This window comes from Pseudophryne corroboree, chromosome 8 (assembly GCF_028390025.1).
Source record: "Pseudophryne corroboree isolate aPseCor3 chromosome 8, aPseCor3.hap2, whole genome shotgun sequence".
Taxonomy (NCBI): domain Eukaryota; kingdom Metazoa; phylum Chordata; class Amphibia; order Anura; family Myobatrachidae; genus Pseudophryne; species Pseudophryne corroboree.
The window spans coordinates 398,471,145-398,493,818 of record NC_086451.1 but is presented as its reverse complement, the minus strand read 5'-3'; the positions used below and the strand labels follow the sequence as shown (position 1 = coordinate 398,493,818).

The 22,674-nt window shown below is 42.1% G+C and overlaps 1 protein-coding gene across 1 annotated transcript in view; it reads left to right on the top strand.

Annotated features, from left to right (window-relative positions):
- The window catches only part of LOC134949279 (cytochrome P450 2C15-like), a 53,826-nt gene that overhangs the window by 19,850 nt on the left and 11,302 nt on the right, over positions 1 to 22,674 (top strand). The window contains exons 2-6 of the mRNA XM_063937774.1: positions 3,916 to 4,078; positions 5,253 to 5,402; positions 14,193 to 14,353; positions 19,569 to 19,745; positions 21,161 to 21,302. Coding sequence (XP_063793844.1) covers positions 3,916 to 4,078; positions 5,253 to 5,402; positions 14,193 to 14,353; positions 19,569 to 19,745; positions 21,161 to 21,302 — 793 coding nt within the window. The remainder of the gene's footprint in view (positions 1 to 3,915; positions 4,079 to 5,252; positions 5,403 to 14,192; positions 14,354 to 19,568; positions 19,746 to 21,160; positions 21,303 to 22,674) is intronic.

Sequence of the window (22,674 nt, the reverse complement as noted above, 5' to 3'; positions counted from 1 at the left end):
CTGCGTTCACCCAGCCATGCCTGCATTTTTCCTGGCACGCCTGTGTTTTTTTTGAACACTCCCTGAAAACAGTTGACACCCAGAAATGCCCACTTCATGTCAATCACTCTGCTGCCAACAGTGCTACTGAAAAGCTTCACTAGTCCCTGTGTGAAACTACATTGCGCAGAAATGCCATTTTTTTACCTCATCGCTGCACAGCGAACGGAAGCAGCTTGCAATCAACTCGGAATGACCACCATACTTCAGTGTGCGTTGGGTACGCCCATTTTCTAATGTGCGATATTGGACTTTTCAAAACAAACCCATAAAAAATGGGATTGCTACACATTGTTTTTTCTTATATTTGTGTTTTTTTCATATGTACTCAATGAATGAACTTCACCTTGAGACAATCATCAGAGGAGTATTATCTATTCATATGACGTCATATGACTTCCAGAGGATGAAATTCCTGCTATTATTATTTTCTCACTTATTTTGATTAATATTTTACATATTATTAGTGATGTAGGAGGTGTCCTTTCCATATTGTTGTTTATATATGTTTTCAAATGTGCTGACATTTGTATAGGATAGTGACATCACCTAGCAGCTGTTGCGTCCTTTAGAGAATCATCGCAACTTTTGAATATATGCAGAATATGTGTGCACTATGGGGGTCATTCCGAGTTGTTCGCTCGCTAGCTACTTTTAACAGCATTGCAAACGCTAGGCAACCGCCCTCTGGGAGTGTATCTTAGCTTAGCAGAATAGCGAACGAAAGAGTAGCAGAATTGCTACTAAATATTTTCTTGCAGTTTCTGAGTAGTTCCAGACCTACTCCTAGATTGCGATCAGCTCGGTCCTTTTAGTTCCTGGTTTGACGTCACAAACACGCTCTGCGTTCTACCAGCCACTCCCCCGTTTCTCAAGACACTCCCGTGTTTTTCCCTGACACGCCTGCATTTTTTAGCACACTCCCGGAAAATGCTCAGTTACCACCCAGAAACGCCCCTTTTCTGTCAATCATTCACCGATCAGCAGTGCGACTGAAAAGCACTGCACGAACACCAGCAAATCTACTAAGTTTTGTGTAAAGTAACTTAGCGCATGCGCTCTGCGTACCATGCGCATGAGCATTTAGCAACAAATCGCAGCATAGTGAAAATCGGCAACGAGCGAACAACTTGGAATGACCACCTATAATAATCTGACCACAGGCTAGGGGATTGCGGTAACCAGCAAATATAAAAGTAACCACAAGGAAAACAGTGATTTCTCTGAGGTAGGTACCCATCTCTTAAATAGTAGGAAGCAGTGATTATTCCTTTTCTGCAAAAGAGCCAGAAAAAGGGATTATCACTGCTTCATGTTTTTAGACAAACTAGATACTTTCATCTGGTTTTTGGTCTGTTCACATGACCTATTGTCCAGGATTGGACACAGTAGAGCACTCCACTTTCAACAAGACAGATATACTTGCTTTTGACACTGCTTCCTCTCACAATTCTCATATTTACTGTATATATTACCATTAATCTTGGCTTCCTTTCTTTATTCTAAAAATTGATTCACTGACAAAGATCCCACTTGCTTGCTGTTTTTTTTATGGATGTGTGGGCTCGTATCTCAGAGATCCGAGCCTACATAAACTTACATGATCTGAGGGAATCGGAGCGGTTGCTTGAGTCTTCCCGCCTTGCTTAGATTCCAAATCGAGGCAAAGCATCATCATTCTGGCATTGGATTCTCACTAGTTTTGGATGCGTATAAGGACCCTGTGGCAGTGACTTGTCACCATTTTATAGCAGGTGCCGGAGAAGGGAGCACATTCACTAGACTGCCAGGGCATTATTATTATTCATATAACTGCACACAATGCACACAGTCCAGAGCTCCTCCTATGGGCAGCATGTTTTATTTTTATTTTAAAGACATTATTATATTGATTAAACCTTTATTAATACACACTGGTGCGTGCCAATATTACTATAATAAGTGAGGTGTTTCACAGCAGTTTGTAAAAAAATAAATATAAAACCCCCAATTTGTTTTTGTTTTTTAAAACAAGATTAATAGAAAAATCATGTGCATGTTCAGGGCCAGGCCATGCCCCATTATGTTCATACATATAAGCATTGTGACTCCACAGTGTAAAGTTGTAATTTGTGTAAAAAAAAAAAAAATGTTTTTATTTTACTTGTTTAACTTGTGTGTGGTGTAGGTGCTGTACCCCACTGCATTCACATAATAAATGCACTGTGACTCCAGAGGCCGTAACCCACTGCCTTCACCTAATAAATGCACTATGACATCACAGGCCGTACCCCACTGCATTCACATAATATAAGCCCTGTCAGACTGCAGTGCATTGTCATTTGCAAAAAAAAAAAACTTCTAATAAGAAGAAATAAAAACTTTAAATAATTGGGCTTTTTGTACAACTTGTGTGGTGTAGGTGCTGTACCCCACTGTGTTCACATAATAAAACAATTGTGACTCTGCAGGCCATAGCCCACTGCATTCACATTATATATAAGTACTGTAACTCTGCAGGCTGTACACCCACTGCGTTCACATAATATATAAATAATACAACTCCGCAGTGAGTGGTGATTTAAAAAAAAAAAGCTTAAGTAAACAAATAATACTATTATACTCTAGTTGCAACCATTCATCGGTCAGACTCCTGAAGATTACAGATGACACAACTCTAAATGGATTAAACTCTCATGAGGATGAGTCTAAATGGAAGTTGACTTCTGGGTGCAGCCAGAATCATCTGGAGCTGAATGTTCAAAAAAACATAGAAACGGTAGTAGACTTATTAAAACCAGTTAATTCTGTGTAGTAATTCATATTTCTATGCACTATAATCTCTTGGGACCTTAAGTGGGAGGAAAACAAATCCTCCATCACCAAGAAGGCTCAGAAGAGGATGTTCTTCCTGAGACAGCTGAAAAAATGTAATCTGCAACAGAAAATAATGGTTCAGTTTTATATGACCATTATTGAATCCATCCTTAGCTCATTGATCACCATCTGGTTCGTTGCCTCAACTGCAAAGGATAAAACCAGATTGCAGAGGATCATACGGTTGGTGGAGAAGGTTATCGGCTGTGATTTGCAACCTCTCCTGGACCTATACCATTCTAGGGCCAAGAGGAGGGCAGAGATGATTATTGCTGACCCTTCCCACCAAGGTCATCATCTCTATCAGAGGTTGCCTATAGGAAAAAGATTTTGCTCTATTAAGACCAAAACCTCATGTCATACGAATAGCTTTTTTCCCACTGTGCTGGGGCTCATTAATAAGCCTCCTGTCTCTCACTAATTATGTGGCATATTTTTCAGCTTCCCATCATGGCTTCTCTTATAAGTGTAATTATTGTTTTATTTTATTTTTTCTATTCATATTTTGGCAATTTTTTTATTTTAAAAGAGATTATCTTCCTGTAGCCTGATTTCTGATTAAACACTTCAGCCGCAACTTCCTGTGGCTTTCCACGGCCACAGTGATCGGTGATCCTGACAAACCACCAAACCAAGGCTTTAGGAAGAGAAGCTTCCTGCAGTTGGGGCTCACTCAAGCTGCGCCTCCTTCCAGTCTCTTCATGTTCCCAGGAATCAGTGATGAGTGATCCACAGGAATGCCCACCCCATGCTGCTCTTCTTGCAGGACTGTGAAGTCCTGTAAGTAGTGTAATGGGGAGAAACAGTGTTATTTTGCTAAATAAAATTTTTTAAAAATATTAGAGTTAAGTGGTTAAACAGATTCTCTTTTTTTATTGTTGATACATAGCTATATTCTAATTAATTTGATCTAAAACATGTCCTGTTTTTTTTCCACTTCTTAACATCTCAAACTATCTTTGTTCTGTTTCTGGCATGGTGGTCTTCACTCCACTCAGTTTCTTTTGTCTGTTTCCTTAGCTTGGTTCACAGTATGGTCCTGTTTCCATGGTGTACCTGGGGCAGAACCCGGTGGTCATATTAAATGGATATGACGTCGTGAGAGAGGCTTTTGTAGACAATGGAGAGGTGTTCAATAATCGTGGAAAACTGGCTATTGCAGAGAAGAGTTTCAAGGGATATGGTGAGAAAAATGTGGTTTACACTTACTGTATGTTTTGTGACGAAAGTAGGAAGAGCAATAATAAAGAACCAAGGCTAGTGGTTATCTTTTGTTTAAAAAAGTCAAAAAGTATACACAAATTAATAAATAAAATACCACCCCAAAAAAATAAAATAAAATAAACAAAAACAACAAAAAATAAAAAAACAACAGTGAATCAAATATTGGTAGTCACAATATTAACAAACAATTATGTTCAAATAAAATATACTATACATAAAAAATAAGCACATAAAAAGAGCATACTGTATGCAGAGCTTTTATTTGATTTTTTGCTTGTAATTTTATTTTTATACTCTAAGAGGATGATACACAGTATGATAATTTCTCAATACATTTATTGGTCCATTACAAGTACTTGCAATGCAGGGGTTTTCTACAGCACACTGCAAAGGATCAGCAAATTAAATTTTCATCCTGCATAATAAATAGCAAAGAATAGATTACAGTTACATATATTTGCAAACATATAGTAAGCCACCATACACACCAAGGCTTCTCTGTTTTTGTTGTCCTACACTACATGATGATAGCACCAAACCTGGGTCATCCATTTATGTATGTTCTTAGGCTAAATGTATGACCCAAAGTGGGTGCTATTATCAGGTAGCATAGGGCCACCAAAACAGACATAATTTTGTGTAGCTGGTGACTTACCATATTTGTGCAAATATATGTAACTGAGCTCTCTGGATTGCTATAATTATTTAGGATGAAAATGTAATTTACTAATTCTTTACAGCGTGCTGGGGGAATTTGTGCTTTCTATGATGTAGGAGGATAACAGTCAATTGAGAAATCTGCTTATGCATGGGGGATTTATTAGTAATTTTTAATGGGTTTTATTTTGTTTTGTTTTTTTATTTTGTGGTAGATTATGAAACAGTGGTTAATAATTGCAATATACTTTCTTTCCTTGGTTAGCTGGTGTGGTTTTGAATTGTCCTATGTATTTAGAATGTAATATGCAGTTTCAATAGTTGATAATTTTTTGGTTATCTGGGACTGTAAAACCTTTTTACATCTATAGAATGGTGGGAAAATTTTGATTCAATGTATGGTTTCTAGTAGTAGTTATGGGATATATATAAATGCAATTAGCATTTCTGACTCTCAGTGACTTCTCCACATACAGGTGTTATATTCAGTAACGGTGACCGATGGAAGCAGATGAGGCGGTTTTCTCTTAGTACCTTGAGAAATTTCGGAATGGGGAAAAAAAGTTTGGAGTCTCGGGTACAAGAGGAGGCCAAGTGTCTGGCAGAGGAATTCCAAAAGAAGGGAGGTAAATTGCAGTATTAAAGTACAGAACCTTTTTCTGTTTGTGTTAGGTTCCTGATAGGGATGGGATGAAAAATTACTTGGATCAGACAGTTATGTTGAGACACTCCGTCAGTGTTAGGACACTGCAACAAAACATTTTGTGTCTCTTCTGGGCATGACCTATTCCACCCAGGGTAATCCTACATAGTGTGCCCAAGATGGCTGACTCACCTGAATATAAAACAATATGTGGGAATATATCAATGTGCTTCTATAAGCAGCCAAACCTGAACTGAATGGGAAAAATGTGTCACCACACACTCCACAATAGTCAAATACAAAAAAATCACCACTCAATGGGAATATGTTGTCTGCGTCTCTCATAAAAGGGATCCTCGTGTCTCCACAATACATAAAGAGAAACAAAATAAAATACAATAGTTAAATACTGTTTTCAAAAGTAACAAATCTGTGTGTTATTCTTGAATTAATCTCGTACCAGAATTTTCTGTCTACTGGTATGGTAGACAAAAGTCGCATAGGTGTGAGAAGGCCTAGCCTTATAGGATATCCATTCACCCAATCCTTCTTCCACTGCTGGCATCAATATCTTCAAACCTCCATCAAAATAGGAAAATACTGGTATAGTCTATCACCATTTTTTTTTTTGCAAACAATTAGTAAACAGTTTTAAAACCAAGGTACAAGTTTGACTCTCACCGTGTGGAATGTGTCTACTGGCAATAGCAGACAAACATGTTACAATAACCATGCGTCTCCGGAGTCATTGTTTTGTTCCCACGGGTGTTCACCAAACAGTCCTTGTTCACCCCTTCTGGCCAGCGTGTTTCAATACCCTTAGGTATATTTTTCAAGGATGTGGACACATTCACAGATATGGTCTTAAGGATGAGAATCTCTTGCAAGTGCTGGGGGAATCCATGCTGCTGCTGATGATAATGATCATCCTCAAGAATCTTTACAATGTTGAAAAATAAATGATAAATAATTCAACCTAGAAATGCATGCCACACCCCTAATAAGTGGAATAACCACCAGAGACTATATCCTGTGCTGGTTACCATCAATATGAAGGGGCAGAGCCGGATTAAGGGGGGGGGGCAGGGATACGTACCCCCGGGCCCCCCTTTCCAAAAGGGCCCCCTGCCACACTACAGATCGGATCTCTCTTCCGATCCGATCTGTGGTGCTGTACTCCTGTCCGCACTGCAGCGGTGGCCGTACACACAGGACAGCTGAGTGATGGCTCAGCTGTCCTATAACGTATGAGTGAAGTAGGCTGCCCCAATGGCTGAGCGGCAGGCTGCTTCATTCATACATGACTGGAGAGCTGAGCCGTCGTTGGCTGGTATGTGATCCCCCTGCCCCCCCCCCCCCCTGCCCTCCCCGCCCCCCTCCTCTCTTGAATAGGTGCCCCACTGTCTTAAGTACCCCGGGCCCCCCATGGACTTAATCCGGCTCTGTGAAGGGGTGAACAGTGCAGGGATCCAGCAAAAGCTGCAACAAGCGCCGAGCTACAGTATGACAGGTGGCTACATGGAAGCCCATTAATACTCATGTGCAGTCTACATGCAAATAACCGAAACAGATTTCTAAACTGTAACAAATCAGAGCTGAGTGACAGACCCATCAGGGTTTTTTTAAACACAGAAGACAGAAAAAAGAAGAAAAAAAGATGGAAAAGCAGAACAAAGAAAGGACATCCCTTAAAATTTAGAAATAATAAAGTGGAAAACAATGCATTGGAGGAGAATTGCTTAAATTAAAAGACTGTTAGGGCAGAATTGTTTTTCCACCAGCAGCCACTAGATGGTGCCAAAGCGCAGCTATTTAATTATAGCTCATTTCGGACGGGATAGCTGCCAGCATCTACATTTCAGCTTGCACCAGCGGGGGTAGTGAGCTGAAATGCATGAAAAATTACCTGTTTAAGTGCCCATATGGCACTTTTCAAGATAGTGCCCATCACTTTGGTCGGGTTTAGCTGCTTTAAGCGACTAAACCAGACCTCTATGGGCATGATCAGTGTGATAACTAGAGACGTGCAACGGAAATTTTTCGGGTTTTGTGTTTTGGTTTTGGATTCGGTTCCGCGGCCGTGTTTTGGATTCGAACGCATTTTGGCAAAACCTCCCTGAAATTTTTTGGGCGGATTCAGGTGTGTTTTGGATTCGGGTGTTTTTATCCAAAAACCCTCTAAAACCGCTTAAATCATAGAATTTGGGGGTAATTTTGATCCCATAGTATTATTAACCTCAATATCCATAATTTCCACTCATTTCCAGTCTATTCTGAACACCTCACACCTCACAATATTATTTTTAGTCCTAAAATTTGCCCCGAGGTTGCTGGATGACTAAGCTAAGCGACCCAAGTGGCCGGCAGAAACACTGCAGTGTCAGACAGGATGGCACTTAAAAAAATTGGCCACAAACATCACATGATGCAAAGATAAATGAAAGAAAAAAGAGGTGCAAGATGGAATTGTCCTTGGGCCCTCCCACCCACCCTTATCTTGTATAAACAGGACATGCACACTGTAACAAACCCATCATTTCAGTGACAGGGTCTGCCACACGACTGTGGCTGAAATGACTGGTTGGTTTGGGCCCCCACCAAAAAAGAAGCAATCAATCTCTCCTTGCACAAACTGGCTCTACAGAGGCAAGATGTCCACCTCCTCCTCATTGTCCAATTCCTCACCCCCTTCACTCTGTACATCCCCCTCCTCACAGATTATTAATTCGTCCCCACTGGAATCCACCATCTCAGGTCCCTGTGTACTTTCTGGAGGCAATTGATGGTGAATGTCTCCATGGAGGAATTGATTATAATTCATTTTGATGAACATCATCTTCTCCACATTTTCTGGAAGTAACCTTGTACGCCGATTGCTGACAAGGTGACTGGCTGCACTAAACACTCTTTCGGAGTACACACTGGGGGGGGGGGGGGGGGGGGCAATTTAGGTAAAATAAAGCCAGTTTGTGCAAGGGCCTCCAAATTGCCTCTTTTTCCTGCCAGTATACGTACAGACTGTCTGACGTGCTTACTTGGATGCGGTCGCTCATATAATCCTCCACCATTCTTTCAATGGTGACAGACTCATATGCAGTGAAAGTAGCCGACATGTCAGTAATCGTTGGCAGGTCCTTCAGTACGGCCCAGATGTCCGCACTCGCTCCAGAATGCCCTGCATCACCGCCAGCGGGTGGGCTCGGAATTCTTAGCCTTTTCCTTACAGCCCCAGTTGCGGGAGAATGTGAAGGAGGAGCTGTTGACGGGTCACGTTCCGCTTCAGTTGACAAGTGTCTCACCAGCAGGTCTTTGAACATCTGCAGACTTGTGTGTGCCGGAAAGAGAGATACAACATAAGCTTTAAAACTAGGATCGAGCACGGTGGCCAAAATGTAGTCCTCTGATTTCAACAGATTGACCACCCGTAAATCCTGGTTAAGCGAATTAAGGGCTCCATCCACAAGTCCCACATGCCTAGCGGAATTGCTCCATTTTAGCTCCTCCTTCAATCTCTCCAGCTTCTTCTGCAAAAGCCTGATGAGGGGAATGACCTGACTCAGGCTGGCAGTGTCTGAACTGACTTCACGTGTGGCAAGTTCAAAGGGTTGCAGAACCTTGCACAACGTTGAAATCATTCTCCACTTGAGTCAGGTGCATTCCCCCTCCTTTGCCTATATTGTAGGTAGATGAATAGGCTTGAATGGCCTTTTGCTGCTCCTCCATCCTCTGAAGCATATAGAGGGTTGAATTCCACTTCGTTACCACCTCTTGCTTCAGCTGATGGCGGGGCAGGTTCAGGAGTGTTTGCTGGTGCTCCAGTCTTCGGCACGCGGTGGCTGAATGCCGAAAGTGGCACGCAATTCTTCGGGCCACCGACAGCATCTCTTGCATGCCCCTGTAGTTTTTAAAAAAATTCTGCACCACCAAATTCAATGTATGTGCAAAACATGGGACGTGCTGGAATTTGCCCACATGTAATGCACGCACAATATTGGTGGCATTGTCCGATGTCAGAAATCCCCAGGAGAGTCCAATTGGGGTAAGCCATTCTGTGATGATGTTCCTCAGTTTCCGTAAGAGGTTGTCAGCTGTGTGCCTCTTATGAAAAGCAGTGATACAAAGCGTAGCCTGCCTAGGAACGATTTGGAGTTTGCAAGATGCTGCTACTGGTGCCGCCGCTGCTGTTCTTGCTGCGGGAGGCAATACATCTACCCAGTGGGCTGTCACAGTCATATAGTCCTGAGTCTGCCCTGCTCCACTTGTCCACATGTCCATGGTTAAGTGGACATTGGGTACAACTGCATTTTTTAGGACACTGATGACTCTTTTTCTGATGTCTGTGTACATTTTCGGTATCGCCTAGAGAAATGGAACCTAGATGCTATTTGGTACCGGGGACACACTACCTCATACAATTCTCTAATTCCCTGTGAATTAACGGTGGATACCGGATACACGTTTAACACCAACACAGCTGCCAAGACCTGAGTTATCCGCTTTGCAGCAGGATGACTTCTGTGATATTTCATCTTCCTCGCAAAGGACTGTTGGACAGTCAATTGCTTACTGGAAGTAGTACAAGTGGTCTTCCGACTTCCGCTCTGGGATGACGATCAACTCCCAGCAGCAACAGCAGCGCCAGCAGCAGTAGGCATTACACTCAAGGATGCATCGGAGGAATCCCAGACAGGAGAGGACTCGTCAGACTTGCCAGTGACATGGCCTGCAGGACTATTGGTTTTCCTGTCTAATGAGGAAATTGACACTGAGGGAGTTGGTGGTGTGGTTTGCAGGAGCTTGGTTACAAGAGGAAGGGATTTAGTTGTCAGTGGACTGCTTCCGCTGTCACCCAAAGTTTTTGAACTTGTCAATGACTTCTGATGAATGCGCTCCAGGTGACGTATAAGGGAGGATGTTGCGAGGTGGTTAACGTCCTTACACCTACTTATTACAGCTTGACAAAGGCAACACACGGCTTGACACCTGTTGTCCGCATTTCTGTTAAAATAATTCCACACCGAAGAGGTGATTTTTTTGTAATTTGACCATGCATGTCAATAGCCATATTCGTCCCACAGACAACAGGTGTCTCCCCGTGTGCCTGACTTAAACAAACCACCTCACCATCAGAATCCTCCTTGTCAATTTCCTCCTCAGCGCCAGCAACACCCATATCCTCATCCTGGTGTACTTCAACAGTGACATCTTCAATTTGATTATCAGGAACTGGACTGCGGGTGCTCCTTCCAGCAATTGCAGGGGGCGTGCAAATGGTGGAAGGCGCCACCTCTTCCCGTCCAGTGTTGGGAAGGTCAGGCATCGCAACCAACACAATTTGACTCTCCTTGGGGATTTGTAATTTAGAAGAACGCACAGTTCTTTGCTGTGCTTTTGCCAGCTTAAGTCTATTCATTTTTCTAGTGGGAGGATGGGTGCTTCCATCCTCATGTGAAGCTGAACCACTAGCAATGAACATATGCCAGGGCCTCAGCCGTCCCTTGCCACTCCGTGTCGTAAATGGCATATTGGCAAGTTTACGCTTCTCCTCAGACGCTTTTAATTTAGATTTTTGGGTCATTTTACTTAACTTTTGTTTTTTGTATTTTACGTGATCTCTACTATGACATTTCGTATCGGCCTTGGCAGACGACGTTGATGGCATTTCATCGTCTCGGCCATGACTAGTGGCAGCAGCTTCAGCACGAGGTGGAAGTGGATCTTAATCTTTCCCTATTTTACCCTCCACATTCTTGTTCTCCATTTTTTAATGTGTGGAATTATATGCCAGTAATATATCAATAGCAATGGCCTACTGTACTGTACTATATATGTATACTGTTGGTCACCAAAATCCTGCACTGTAATACTATATATATTGCTCACAAAAATGCCGCACAGATTTGGAATGGATACGTGCAGTGACACAGAGCTGCAAAATACAGCAATGGCCTACTGTACACAACTATATACTGTTGGGTCACCAAAATGCTGCACTGTAATACTATATATATTGCTCACAAAAAGGCTGCACAGATATGGAATGGATACGTGCAGTGACACAGAGCTGCAAGATACAGCAATGGCCTACTGTACACAACTATATACTGTTGGGTCCCCAAAATGCTGCACTGTAATACTATATATACTGCTCACAAAAATGCCGCACAGATATGGAATGGATACGTGCACTCAGTGACACAGAGCTGCAAGATACAGCAATGGCCTACTGTGTACAACTATATACTGTTGGGTCACCAAAATGCTGCACTGTAATACTATATATACTGCTCACAAAAATGCCGCACAGATATGAAATGGATACGTGCAGTGACACAGAGCTGCAAGATACAGCAATGGCCTACTGTACTGTACTACTATAATTATTATATACTGGTGGTCCCCAGTCCCCACAATGCAGCAAACTGATCAGATATTTGCAGCACACTGAGCACAGATATGGAGCATTTTCAGGCAGAGAACGTAGATATTTTCAGCACACTGTGCACAGATTATTTGCAGCACACTGAGCACAGATATTTGCAGCACACTGAGCACAGATTACGGAGCTTTTCAGGGAGAGAACGCTGCCACGTCCTCTCTGTTCAATCTCCAATGCACGAGTGAAAATGGCAGCGACGCGCGGCTCCTTATATAGAATACGAATCTCGCGAGAATCCGACAGCGGGATGATGACGTTCGGGCGCGTTCTGGTTAACCGAGCAAGGCGGGAAGATCCGAGGCTGCCTCGGAACCGTGTAAAATAGGTGAAGTTCAGGGGGTTCGGATCTCGAGGAACCGAACTCGCTCATCTCTAGTGAAACAATATACAATTAAATATCACCCTATGATCTCCAATCACTTTAGACAGGAGATCATGTGCGATAATCTATTGAATACTGCCCTTAGTATGATATTGATGTTATTTTTCTTTTCAGTAGCTCTCTATGTGGCACAATAGATCTCAGCAGGCCATAGATGATGGGACCTACAGTACATGCTTGTAGCTCTACAAACACCGGTATGCTCTAGCAGCCATATTTAGTCCGGTACTTGTAGTTTGATAAATGTCAACATACTCAAAGTTTACGGCTGTCAGGGTTTGCCGAGACCAGTGGTGCCACATATCAAAATATTACTTTTTCTACTTTATACAATAAATACACCAATACCCATCACACAGGGGTTTTTCTATATGCACCAACACTATCTACATAGGGGTGTTTTTATAGGGGGATCCCACATTATTTTTGTTGGTCTAATCACCTTAAGGAATTTGCTGTATTACTATGCTGAAGACACTGTAGTTACCCTGGGTTGGGTTTGTGTGACCGTCGGTTGTGAGACCGCCGGTCACCATACCGATGCCGGGACCCTGGTTGCCCGGAAACCCCCCTCCTCTTGGCAAGTGGCTCAAATGATAACAATAGCAATAGTATATAATGTGATTCCTAGCGCTGCCGCTACATGATGCAGTTTAAGGGACAGGGCAGAGTTACTGCACATGCTCAGTGTTAGCAGCTTCTTCTACTGAGTTTGCAGTGTGTGCGGCTCTGAGTCCTTAATCAGTGCACTGGACCAGAGAGTAGTTATCAGGAAGAAGAGACAGGAGCCTTACCATGAGGTCGGAGAAAGTATGCTTAGAAAATGCAGTACTGGTTATATTATGTGTGTGTATCAGCTTTATTGGCCAGGTGTACTTGCGTATACTAGGAATTTGTCTTCAGTTTGCTATATAACAGCCTGGTAGGTAACAGATAAGCAGGTGGTGGTGGTGGGGGGGGAGTAAAGTCATACAGATAGGTAACCCATAGGGACACAAGTGAGTTACATGTACGTCTAGTCAGTCAATGATCAGGAGTTCAGCAAGTGGACCACTTGGGAAAGAAACTTTTGAGGCTTCTGGTTGACCTGGCTGGGGCAGCCCTGTAACGCCTGCCTTGAAGGAAGCAAGTTAAACATGCTGTGGCCGGGGTGTAGCTGGTCCTATACTATCTTCGTTGTCCGCTTTTTAGCTCTGGACAGAGGCAGGTCCTGGACTGAGGGAAGGTCGGTATTTATTTATTATGGTATGTAGAACCTTTTCCTGACCACTTACAGTGTTTATATTATTTCAATGTTTGATACACCCCATACTATAGACCATCTATAGCAGGCCTAGCCAACCTGTGGATCTCCAGCTGTTGTGAAACTGCAAGTCCCAGCATGCCCTGCCACAGTTTTGCTATTAGGGAATGCTAAAACTGTGGCAGGCATGCTGGGATGTGTAGTTTTACAACAGCCGGAGCGCCACAGGATGTCCAGGCCTAATCTATAGTGTTAAATATTATTAAATATTATTATTGTATTCCATACACTATCCAGTGTATAAAAAAAACAATGTTTACATTAATGTCCAGGGTTGTTACTAGGTTCTTCTACCGCTCCTCCAGACACCCGCAGAGTGGGAGATTGTGGATTGCATTTGGAAACCCCCCTCTGGAATTCTGCGTTTGCCCCTGATAGTGGTGGTGGGGAGTCTTCATTTAGTTGTTTTTATTACTATTATTATTATTATTATTATTATATACATTAAAGTACAAGTCACCATGATGATGCCTAGCACATCTAATATCTTGAGGCAGCTGCATTCAAACACACTATTGTATTTTGAGTTACATTTAACTCAATATAGCTACACTGTCTGCATTGTACTTACACTGTACTCTAAATGATCATCTGAGATTTCACTTTCCTGTCCACCATTCACTAATGTTACAGTACTTGTATATTTCAGGGGTTCCATTTGATCCCACCTTCCTCCTAAGTCTGGCAGTCTCCAATGTTATCTGTTCTATCGTCTTTGATGAACGTTTTGACTATGAAGATAAGGAATTTCTGTCCATGTTGGCACTGATGCAAGAGTCTTTCAGAATTGTGACCTCACCTTGGGCTCAGGTACGGAAAAGACTATGGGGTCTATTTACTAAGCCTTGGATGGAGACAAAGTACCAGCCAATCATCTCCTAACTGTCATGCCACAGGCTGTGTTTGAAAAATGACAGTTGGGAGCTGATTGGCTGGTACTTTATCTGCATCCACTTCATCTCCATCCAAGACCCCTATAGTAGAAGTAACAATCCTTGTTGGTTAAAAGAAACTTTTTGTTTACAATAAACTAAAGACTAGCAGACTATGCACCCAAATAATTAGGAAAACACCTTACTTAAAATAATACTGCAATTTCATTTTTTATTTGTGTGTTTAGTTTGGCACTAAAATCTTTATTAAAAGTTGATCTACTTCAACCAGCAAAATAGTACTATGAGGTCAAATATCTTATCTTAAAAATATACAAGATAAAATGCAATACCTTAACCCAAATAGTCAGGGTGATTTTAGGGGATTTGATCAATAAGTGGGTGTAATTACGGTTTTGGGCCCTCATTCCGAGTTGTTCGCTCGTTCTTTTTCATCGCATCGCAGTGAAAATCCGCTTAGTACGCATGCGCAAAGTTCGCACTGCGACTGCGCCAAGTAACTTTACTATGAAGAAAGTATTTTTACTCACGGCTTTTTCTTCGCTCCGGCGAACGTAATGTGATTGACAGGAAATGGGTGTTACTGGGCGGAAACACGGCGTTTTAGGGGCGTGTGGCTGAAAACGCTACCGTTTCCGGAAAAAACGCAGGAGTGGCTGGAGAAACGGTGGGAGTGCCTGGGCGAACGCTGGGTGTGTTTGTGACGTCAACCAGGAACGACAAGCACTGAACTGATCGCACAGGCAGAGTAAGTCAGGAGCTACTCTGAAACTGCGAAGTAGTTAGTAATAGCAATATTGCGAATACATCGGTCGCAATTTTAAGAAGCTAAGATTCACTCCCAGTAGGCGGCGGCTTAGCGTGAGCAACTCTGCTAAATTCGCCTTGCGACCGACCAACTCGGAATGAGGGCCTTGGTGTATTACACTCAAAACATATCATGGATTGCACAAATAACATAAAAGCTAAATAAATGGAGGGATGAGTTCCAGACTCCTGCCAGAAATGGTTTGAGAGTATGCAGCTGGTATTAAACAAGCCAAGTCCCAGGTACTTGGCACAGCTCAGCAATACAAATGGTCCAAGCTAATCTGGGTTTTGGCATGAGATCTCACTCCCTCACTAGTGTCTGTGTGATGTGTTTCGAATGAAAGGATGCTTTTTCAACACTCTATTATAACTTTTATCTGCAAAGCGATGCAGTAAAACATTTCTAAGCATGAGTAAGCTAAATATGACTTGATGCCAGAAGTTCCAATGTCAAGAATGACTAATCTATAAATGAATATAATGTCAATAAAAACAAGTCATCAGAATAGGCTTCAGTTGTCAGTGTTTTCTTATAGCAGTTTTGCCTTCAGCAGTGCCGGACTGGGGTACGAAGGGCCCACCGGGGAAATTCATTGGGAGGGGCACATGCTTAAGGGTATGGTCAGGCTCCAGTGGGGGTGTGGCCAACCACAAAGGTTTAGCTAACCATTAGAGAGTGCATGTACTGCGCCCCTTGATTAATGCTATATGTAGTAAATACTGCTAGTGCATGCACAATAATGTACAAGATTAATAACAGTAATGCACTGTAGAAAATACACCATAGTCCTGTGCAGTATAATGTAACAAAGGTATAATGTAGAGTCTAGAACTTAGGGTGACCATGTTATCCCTTTAACCTGGGACACTTCTAAATTACACAGGTTCTGTGGCTGCTTAAAACCAGGTGAAATGCAGGCTTGTAGTCAGCCAGCCACAGAACCTGTGTAATTCATGAGTGACCCAGGTTAAAGGGATAATATGGTCAGCCTGTAGAACCTAATCACTAGAGGAGTAGGTGGGCCCACAGGCAGTAGGGCTCACTGGGGGTTTCCCCTGCTCACCTGTGGGCCAGTCCGATCCTGTCCTTCAGAGTGTAACTGCTTACAAGTAACCTGTAACTAGTTCCTGGTCCCCTTTATTACAAACGAGTTGCAAAACGTGATAATCCAAATATCTGTAAATATGAAAGACTTTAGTAACAATTAAATAAACCACCAGGCAACACGTGAGATAGACATATGGCCAGAGAATGGCAATGGTCTTTTTAGGTGTTAGAACATGGCTTCTGAGGTTACAATGAAACACCACAGGTAAGAAAAGGGCAGACTCGATGGACCACGTGGTTCTTAGCTGCTGTTTCTGTGTTCATTTCAGATGTTTCTTGAATTCAGGAGTCCTAGTTACAACCACCTCCTACTGTATGTGCTGTCACATGACTTGATGTTACATGTGTTGGCACAAAGGAAGTGCTGAGGAACTATGCAGCGCAGCCTGATAGTGGAGGCAGCACCTGATCATATCTGCTGCCAGCGCAGTGTAAAAGAAGGATGTCTTGTACAGAGATAGTCTTACATTTTTGGCTTGATGAATTCAATGCCAACCTCCAGGGGGGGGCTGGCATCCTTAGGCAGCTGCCTAAAGCTGCTTAATGGAAGAGCCTGCTCTGGATGTACTTTAAATGTTGGATGCCACGGTGTGACTGAGCATCTACAAGCTCCCCAGCTTCTATTTACTGCATCGGCTGCAGCTTATAGAAGCCAGATCAGATTGGGCTGCTCCAAAGGCAGGGTTTGGCTACCTATAGGAAGCCAGCTCTCTGATTATCACAGCTTGGTCCGGCAGTAACAGAGGGAGGAAGCACATCTTAATGGGACAACCAGTGTATCTGTGACTGACAGGTACACTGGTAGTAATAGGAAATCACTGCCAATCACAGAGAAGCCAGTACAGTCCTGGACTGGATCTGGCTTTACTGACACATAGCTGTGTGGTGGATTTTACCTGGCGGGGCTGTAATCCTGCAGCCCATAAGTAAAATCCGCCACTGGATTTAAAACATTTTAACAATATGTTTGCACATTTATTTAATTATTTTTTTAAAAGGTAAATTCTCTGTTACAAAACAACTACATTGGATGATTAATACGTGCTCTATAGACTTTATGAATATCCATGGCTATTGCAAATATATCATACAATTTTTTCTACAAAAAGATAAGTAAAATAAGGAGTAGAATGTTTTCAGTTCAGTACAACTGTTAAGAGTTTAAGGTAAACAGGCGAATTGGGATGGAAAACAAGCCCGGGGAATTTATGGAAGTAGTCCTAATGGGGTTGCGGTCTGTGAGGGAGGGTGACATCCCTCTTCATATGGCCTGCTTGAATGCAGTTGCGGCCTTCCTTGCGTCTTTTGCTGCAGTTGTGACTGAGACCAGGTGCGGATTGGGAATAAAAGTGGCCATATAAAATTTTGTAGAACTGGCCCGACATGAGCAAAACAAGAGGTATAATGTACCATGTAGCCGTGGCATCATCACTGGATGGCAGAGTGGCTGTACTGCAGAGATGAAATAACAGAATCAATGGGGACAATGCAGTGTACAATGAGAGTGGTGGGCTGCCTGTCACGTGGGGTGTGGGGCCACATGACAACACACAAAACAGGCCTACCAGGAATCATCCTGGTGAGCCCTATGGCCAATCCACCCCTGAAGGTAAAGTTAAAAATTCTTGTGAAAATCCATAGATAAGCTCCATTTTTGTGGAAATCCATAGATATATATCCTCCATTTTACTTACATAAAATGGAGGATATATAAAGTAAAGATAATAGGGTACACCAGGCCTCAGTCACAGCTACTGTACATATAAAACTGCTTGGTTCAGAGCGCTGATCTACGAGATCTGAGAGCTTAGGTGAAAAATGTTCCAAAAAGAGTAAAATTATTTTCTGTACTCAAAGGCACAAATTCCAGAAGGAATAAGCACGCAATCAAGTCAAAAGGATATGTGAAGAATGCTATAATCCTTCTTCTACATTTTTCTATGAGAGGTTGGGAAAGAAAAATTTCTAGGCGTGAGGGAAACAACTATAATTTGAAAGTTAGACAGGTCCTCAAAAATGTAGTACTGGAAAGTGACTCTGTAACAAAGGAACAGCAGGGGTTTAAAAAGTTTCCAAATGACACTCTGTTGAGGCCTGTCTTCAAGTGGGGCATACACTAGTATCTGGAATGGCTTCAGGGGCAATCTCCGTTGTTGTAGCACATAACCATGAGTCCTAAGAATCTGTAAGGGACTACTGAAAGCCAGTATGGATAATCAGGTGCTTGAACAGGTATCACCTACAGTATGTATATCATATTTAAGTGTGAGCTGTATCTTGACATCATTTGTGAGTTTGTATGTGTTCACCATAATGCAGCGGTTTTGACCTAGCATGCCTAGTTGCCCCCCTCTTGTGCACATTATGGAGCATAGGTAATTTATGCTCTTTGTAGGTACCAGTAAAAAAAAAAAAAAAAATGCTGCAGCCGGAATCCCACATCCTTGTTTGAGGTGGAAAGATTTAAAGAGGTGTACTGCAAACACCCAAAGACTTTGTACCTCTACAAAAACGCCTATTTGTTTAAAGCTTTTTTTGCACTACATCTGGCAAAATGTAGGTGTACTTCTATACATATACTGTATATCTATATATTTGCTGTGTCACCTCAGCTCTTCCCAGTCCGCCAACCCCCTTTCCACCCCCAGTCCAGCTTCACTTCATCTCCGTTCTAACACCCTTCTTCCACCAGACACATGCTCTGACCCAGTGGCAGCTCTAGAGGTGGGGCTGCATTGCAGTCCAAAATTCAAATAGGGGATCTACACCAACTGCCGGTGAGTCAGTTTGGAATGGCAGTTGGTGTGTCTCCCCTATTTGAATTTTGGACTGCACTGCAGCCCCACCTCTAGAGCTGCCACTGCTCTGACCACTCCCATACCTTTATACTTGACCTCCTCATTCCTATCCTATGTACTGCACATAAATGCATGTCACGCATAATGTGCATGGTACTCACAGTGGGAGCTTGGGTATACTTCATGTGCAGATGATGCAGCTGCAATTAGGTCCTTACACACACACACATACATATTTTTTGGAAGTGAATATAAATAGTTTGTCTGTAGAACGAGCTACAGTAGGTGCGCCAATGCGATTTTGTCGCTTTTAGCTGTGATTTAACATATTATTGTGCCTCGTGAAACATGTAACAAATTATATTTCATGCATTTTTATAATGTATTTGTGTACTCAAATGTCTATTTCTTTGCAGATCTTTGGTCTGGCACCTGACCTCCTAATGCATTTTCCAGGTAGCCACCATAAAGTCTTCAAGAATTTTGACAAGCTGAGAGAGTACGTGATTGGAAAGGTCAAATTACATGAGAAGACATTAGATGAAAACTGTCCAAGAGATTTCATTGATTGCTTTCTCATTAAGATGAGGCAGGTACGTTGTGGGACATATGAAACGGTTGGGATCCGACCATGGGGGTAATTTAGAGTTGATTGCAGCAGCAAATTTGTTAGTAGTTGGGCAAAACCATGTGCACTGCAGGGGGAGGGGGGGGGGGGGCAGATATAAAATTTGCAGAGAGAGTTAGATTTGGGTGGTTTATTTTGTTTCTGTGCAGGGTAAATGCTGGCTGCTTTATTTTTACACTGCAATTTAGATTTCAGTTTGAACACCACCCACCCAAATCTAACTCTCTCTGCACATGTCCTCTCTCTGCCCCCCTACAGTGCACATGGTTTTGCACAACTGCTAACAAATTTGCTGCTGCGATCAACTCTGAATTAGGCCCCTTGTTACTGAGTTTTGCTTCAGAAAGGTTGTTTTGTTTTGTTTTTTAACCTAGCCTTGCTAAAATTGAGAATTTCACACAAATGAAGGCAGTTATTTCTGGTTCTTTGCTATTTTAGGCTACATATTCTGATACTGTACTATTTGCTGTGCTGTCCGCTGCCAGTTTTGGATTGTGGCCAGAGTGACTAAATATCTAATAAAACTGTTTATGTGGCTGCGTGTTTTAAAGCTGCAGGCTGGACATCTGTTTTTCTTTTTCAGTTCACAGTGTATACTATTTATACTATTTTATAGTGGAAACTGTATCTGGTATGGCTTATTAACAGTGACGGCTCCTACCTTTTTATGTCAGGGGTGTGCTCATGCAGCAGTCCAGTCAGCAGCCTAGTCGGCTCATGTTCTCTTTGGTGTCTGTCAGGTGCATTGCTCATTGGCAATGCATCTGGCAGGGACTGCGGCTAGTGCATGCACACAAACACTGGCTTCTAGGGACTGCATCAGCTGCAGCCCCCAGAATCCAGATAAGGCTAATGTTTAGACAGGGGAATAGCTTTCCACTGGAAGTGTTACAGTATCTCTGCAAATTGCAGACCAGACTGGCAGACCTAGGGGGAGAAAACTTCTCTCCCTGGCACTGCCTGCCTGGCTGTGTGTAGCAGATAGCACTTATAATAGGAAGCCACTGCCATTGCCAGGGAAGATTCACTGGAGGGAAATTCAATTGTTTGAAAAGTCAGTTGAGTGTCTGTTTTTTCCTATCTAATAGACAGGAAAAAATCAAGACACCCAACCAACTTTTCAAACAATCGAATTCCACCCACTGTCTCATTGAAGGTGGTGGATTTCACTGGGTAAAATCCACCACTGCTTGTTAGTCAATTATAGCCATAAATGAAAGAGTGTCTTTAGTGGTTAAATCATGAAAATAATTACAGCAGACTAGCTCAACATGTTTAGCAAAAATGTACCTTTTATCAAGGCAATTCTCAGTAATGACAATATAAAAGAACTTTATAGTTTTCCTTTTTTTCACCTCTTTTTATCTTCCCCATCACCAGGAAAAAGATAAACCTGCTACAGAATTTAATGATGAAAATATGTTTGTTACTGTACTGAACCTGTTTTTTGCTGGGACAGAGACCACCAGCACCACACTGAGATATGCATTACTCATCCTGCTAAAATACCCAGACATTAGAAGTAAGTATTGCCATCTACTGAGATTAATGTCTTCTACTAAATTGTGTCTGCAGCAAAGCAATTACTGTACAATCAAAGTTATAAGGAGAGTCTAAGAAAAGACATGTTTAAAATGTGGGTATTCACATAGACTGTATAGAGAAATGGTGAATTTATTATTTGTTATATTACATACAGTAGCTGTGGAGATCTTGATTTCCATGTCTTTGGGTCCTCATTGTCATGATGCATTACAAACACAGGAAAAAATTACTAACAATGCTAGGATTCACAAAAGCTGACGGATGTGAGTACTAGATTATTGCACAATTAAGTCCAGTGATTCTGCCATGGCTAGACGGTATGTTATACCTCTTGTGCTGCCCATGTCGGGCCACTTCTACTACATTTTACAGGGCCACTTTTAGTTCCCAATCCACCCCTGGTCTTCAGCAAAAGATGCAAGGAAGGCCGCAGTTGTCTATAATCAAGCCCTATGAGGAGGGATTCCACCCACTTCAATAGACCCCACCCTCTCATCAGACCGCACCCCCAATTATAAACTCAGTCTCTCTTTAGTCACAATATCTACATACGGCACTTTGTTTAGTTGCCTCCACTGATAGACAGCACACCGATGACTCCATGGGGTGACCTAATATCTAGTGCTGTACGTGCACTGTCAATCCTTCATTCACCCATCAGTGTAGAAGCCAGAAATAAACGGATACATGCCTACAGTATATACCATATTTAATAAAAATCCTACTAATCTAATTGTAGATCTCAAAAACCTCTTGGTCACTATTAAAAATCAGTTCAAAAATACTCCAGAAATATATGTAAAAGAGAGAGAAGAGGGCCGCCGGTGATCCCCTCTCGGTAATGCAGTGATACCCCTAAACATCTTTTTTTTTACACACCAGAAGATCTTCACTTTTGAAAGCCCTAGCTTCTTCTAAAGCAGAATATATCTGGATAACCTTTATTTTTAAAAGACTCTGCCAATGTACTAGCTTGTATCTCAAAACTCAATCTCTGAGCAATTTTTTCTGAATATATCTCATTTGTCTGTTAGAGATGTTATTAACTCAATATCTATGATGTGAACTATCATAGTGTAGAAAATTGCAATTGTTCACATCTTTTCTATAAGTTTTAGTAGTGATGTAATCATCAACTGCAGGTAGGGCAATCTCAAGAGAGAAAATAGAACACTTGTCTATACAACTTGCAAACTTCAAATTAAAATCGTTTGTATTAAGGAGTGGTGTGAATTGTGAAAAATGTGAAAACACCCTTTTAAAAATTAAAAATAAATCCTCTATATAACAGCCATCTGCTAAATGTTCTTGAGCAGAACCATAACTAGGGCAGTGCAACATGTCTTCCT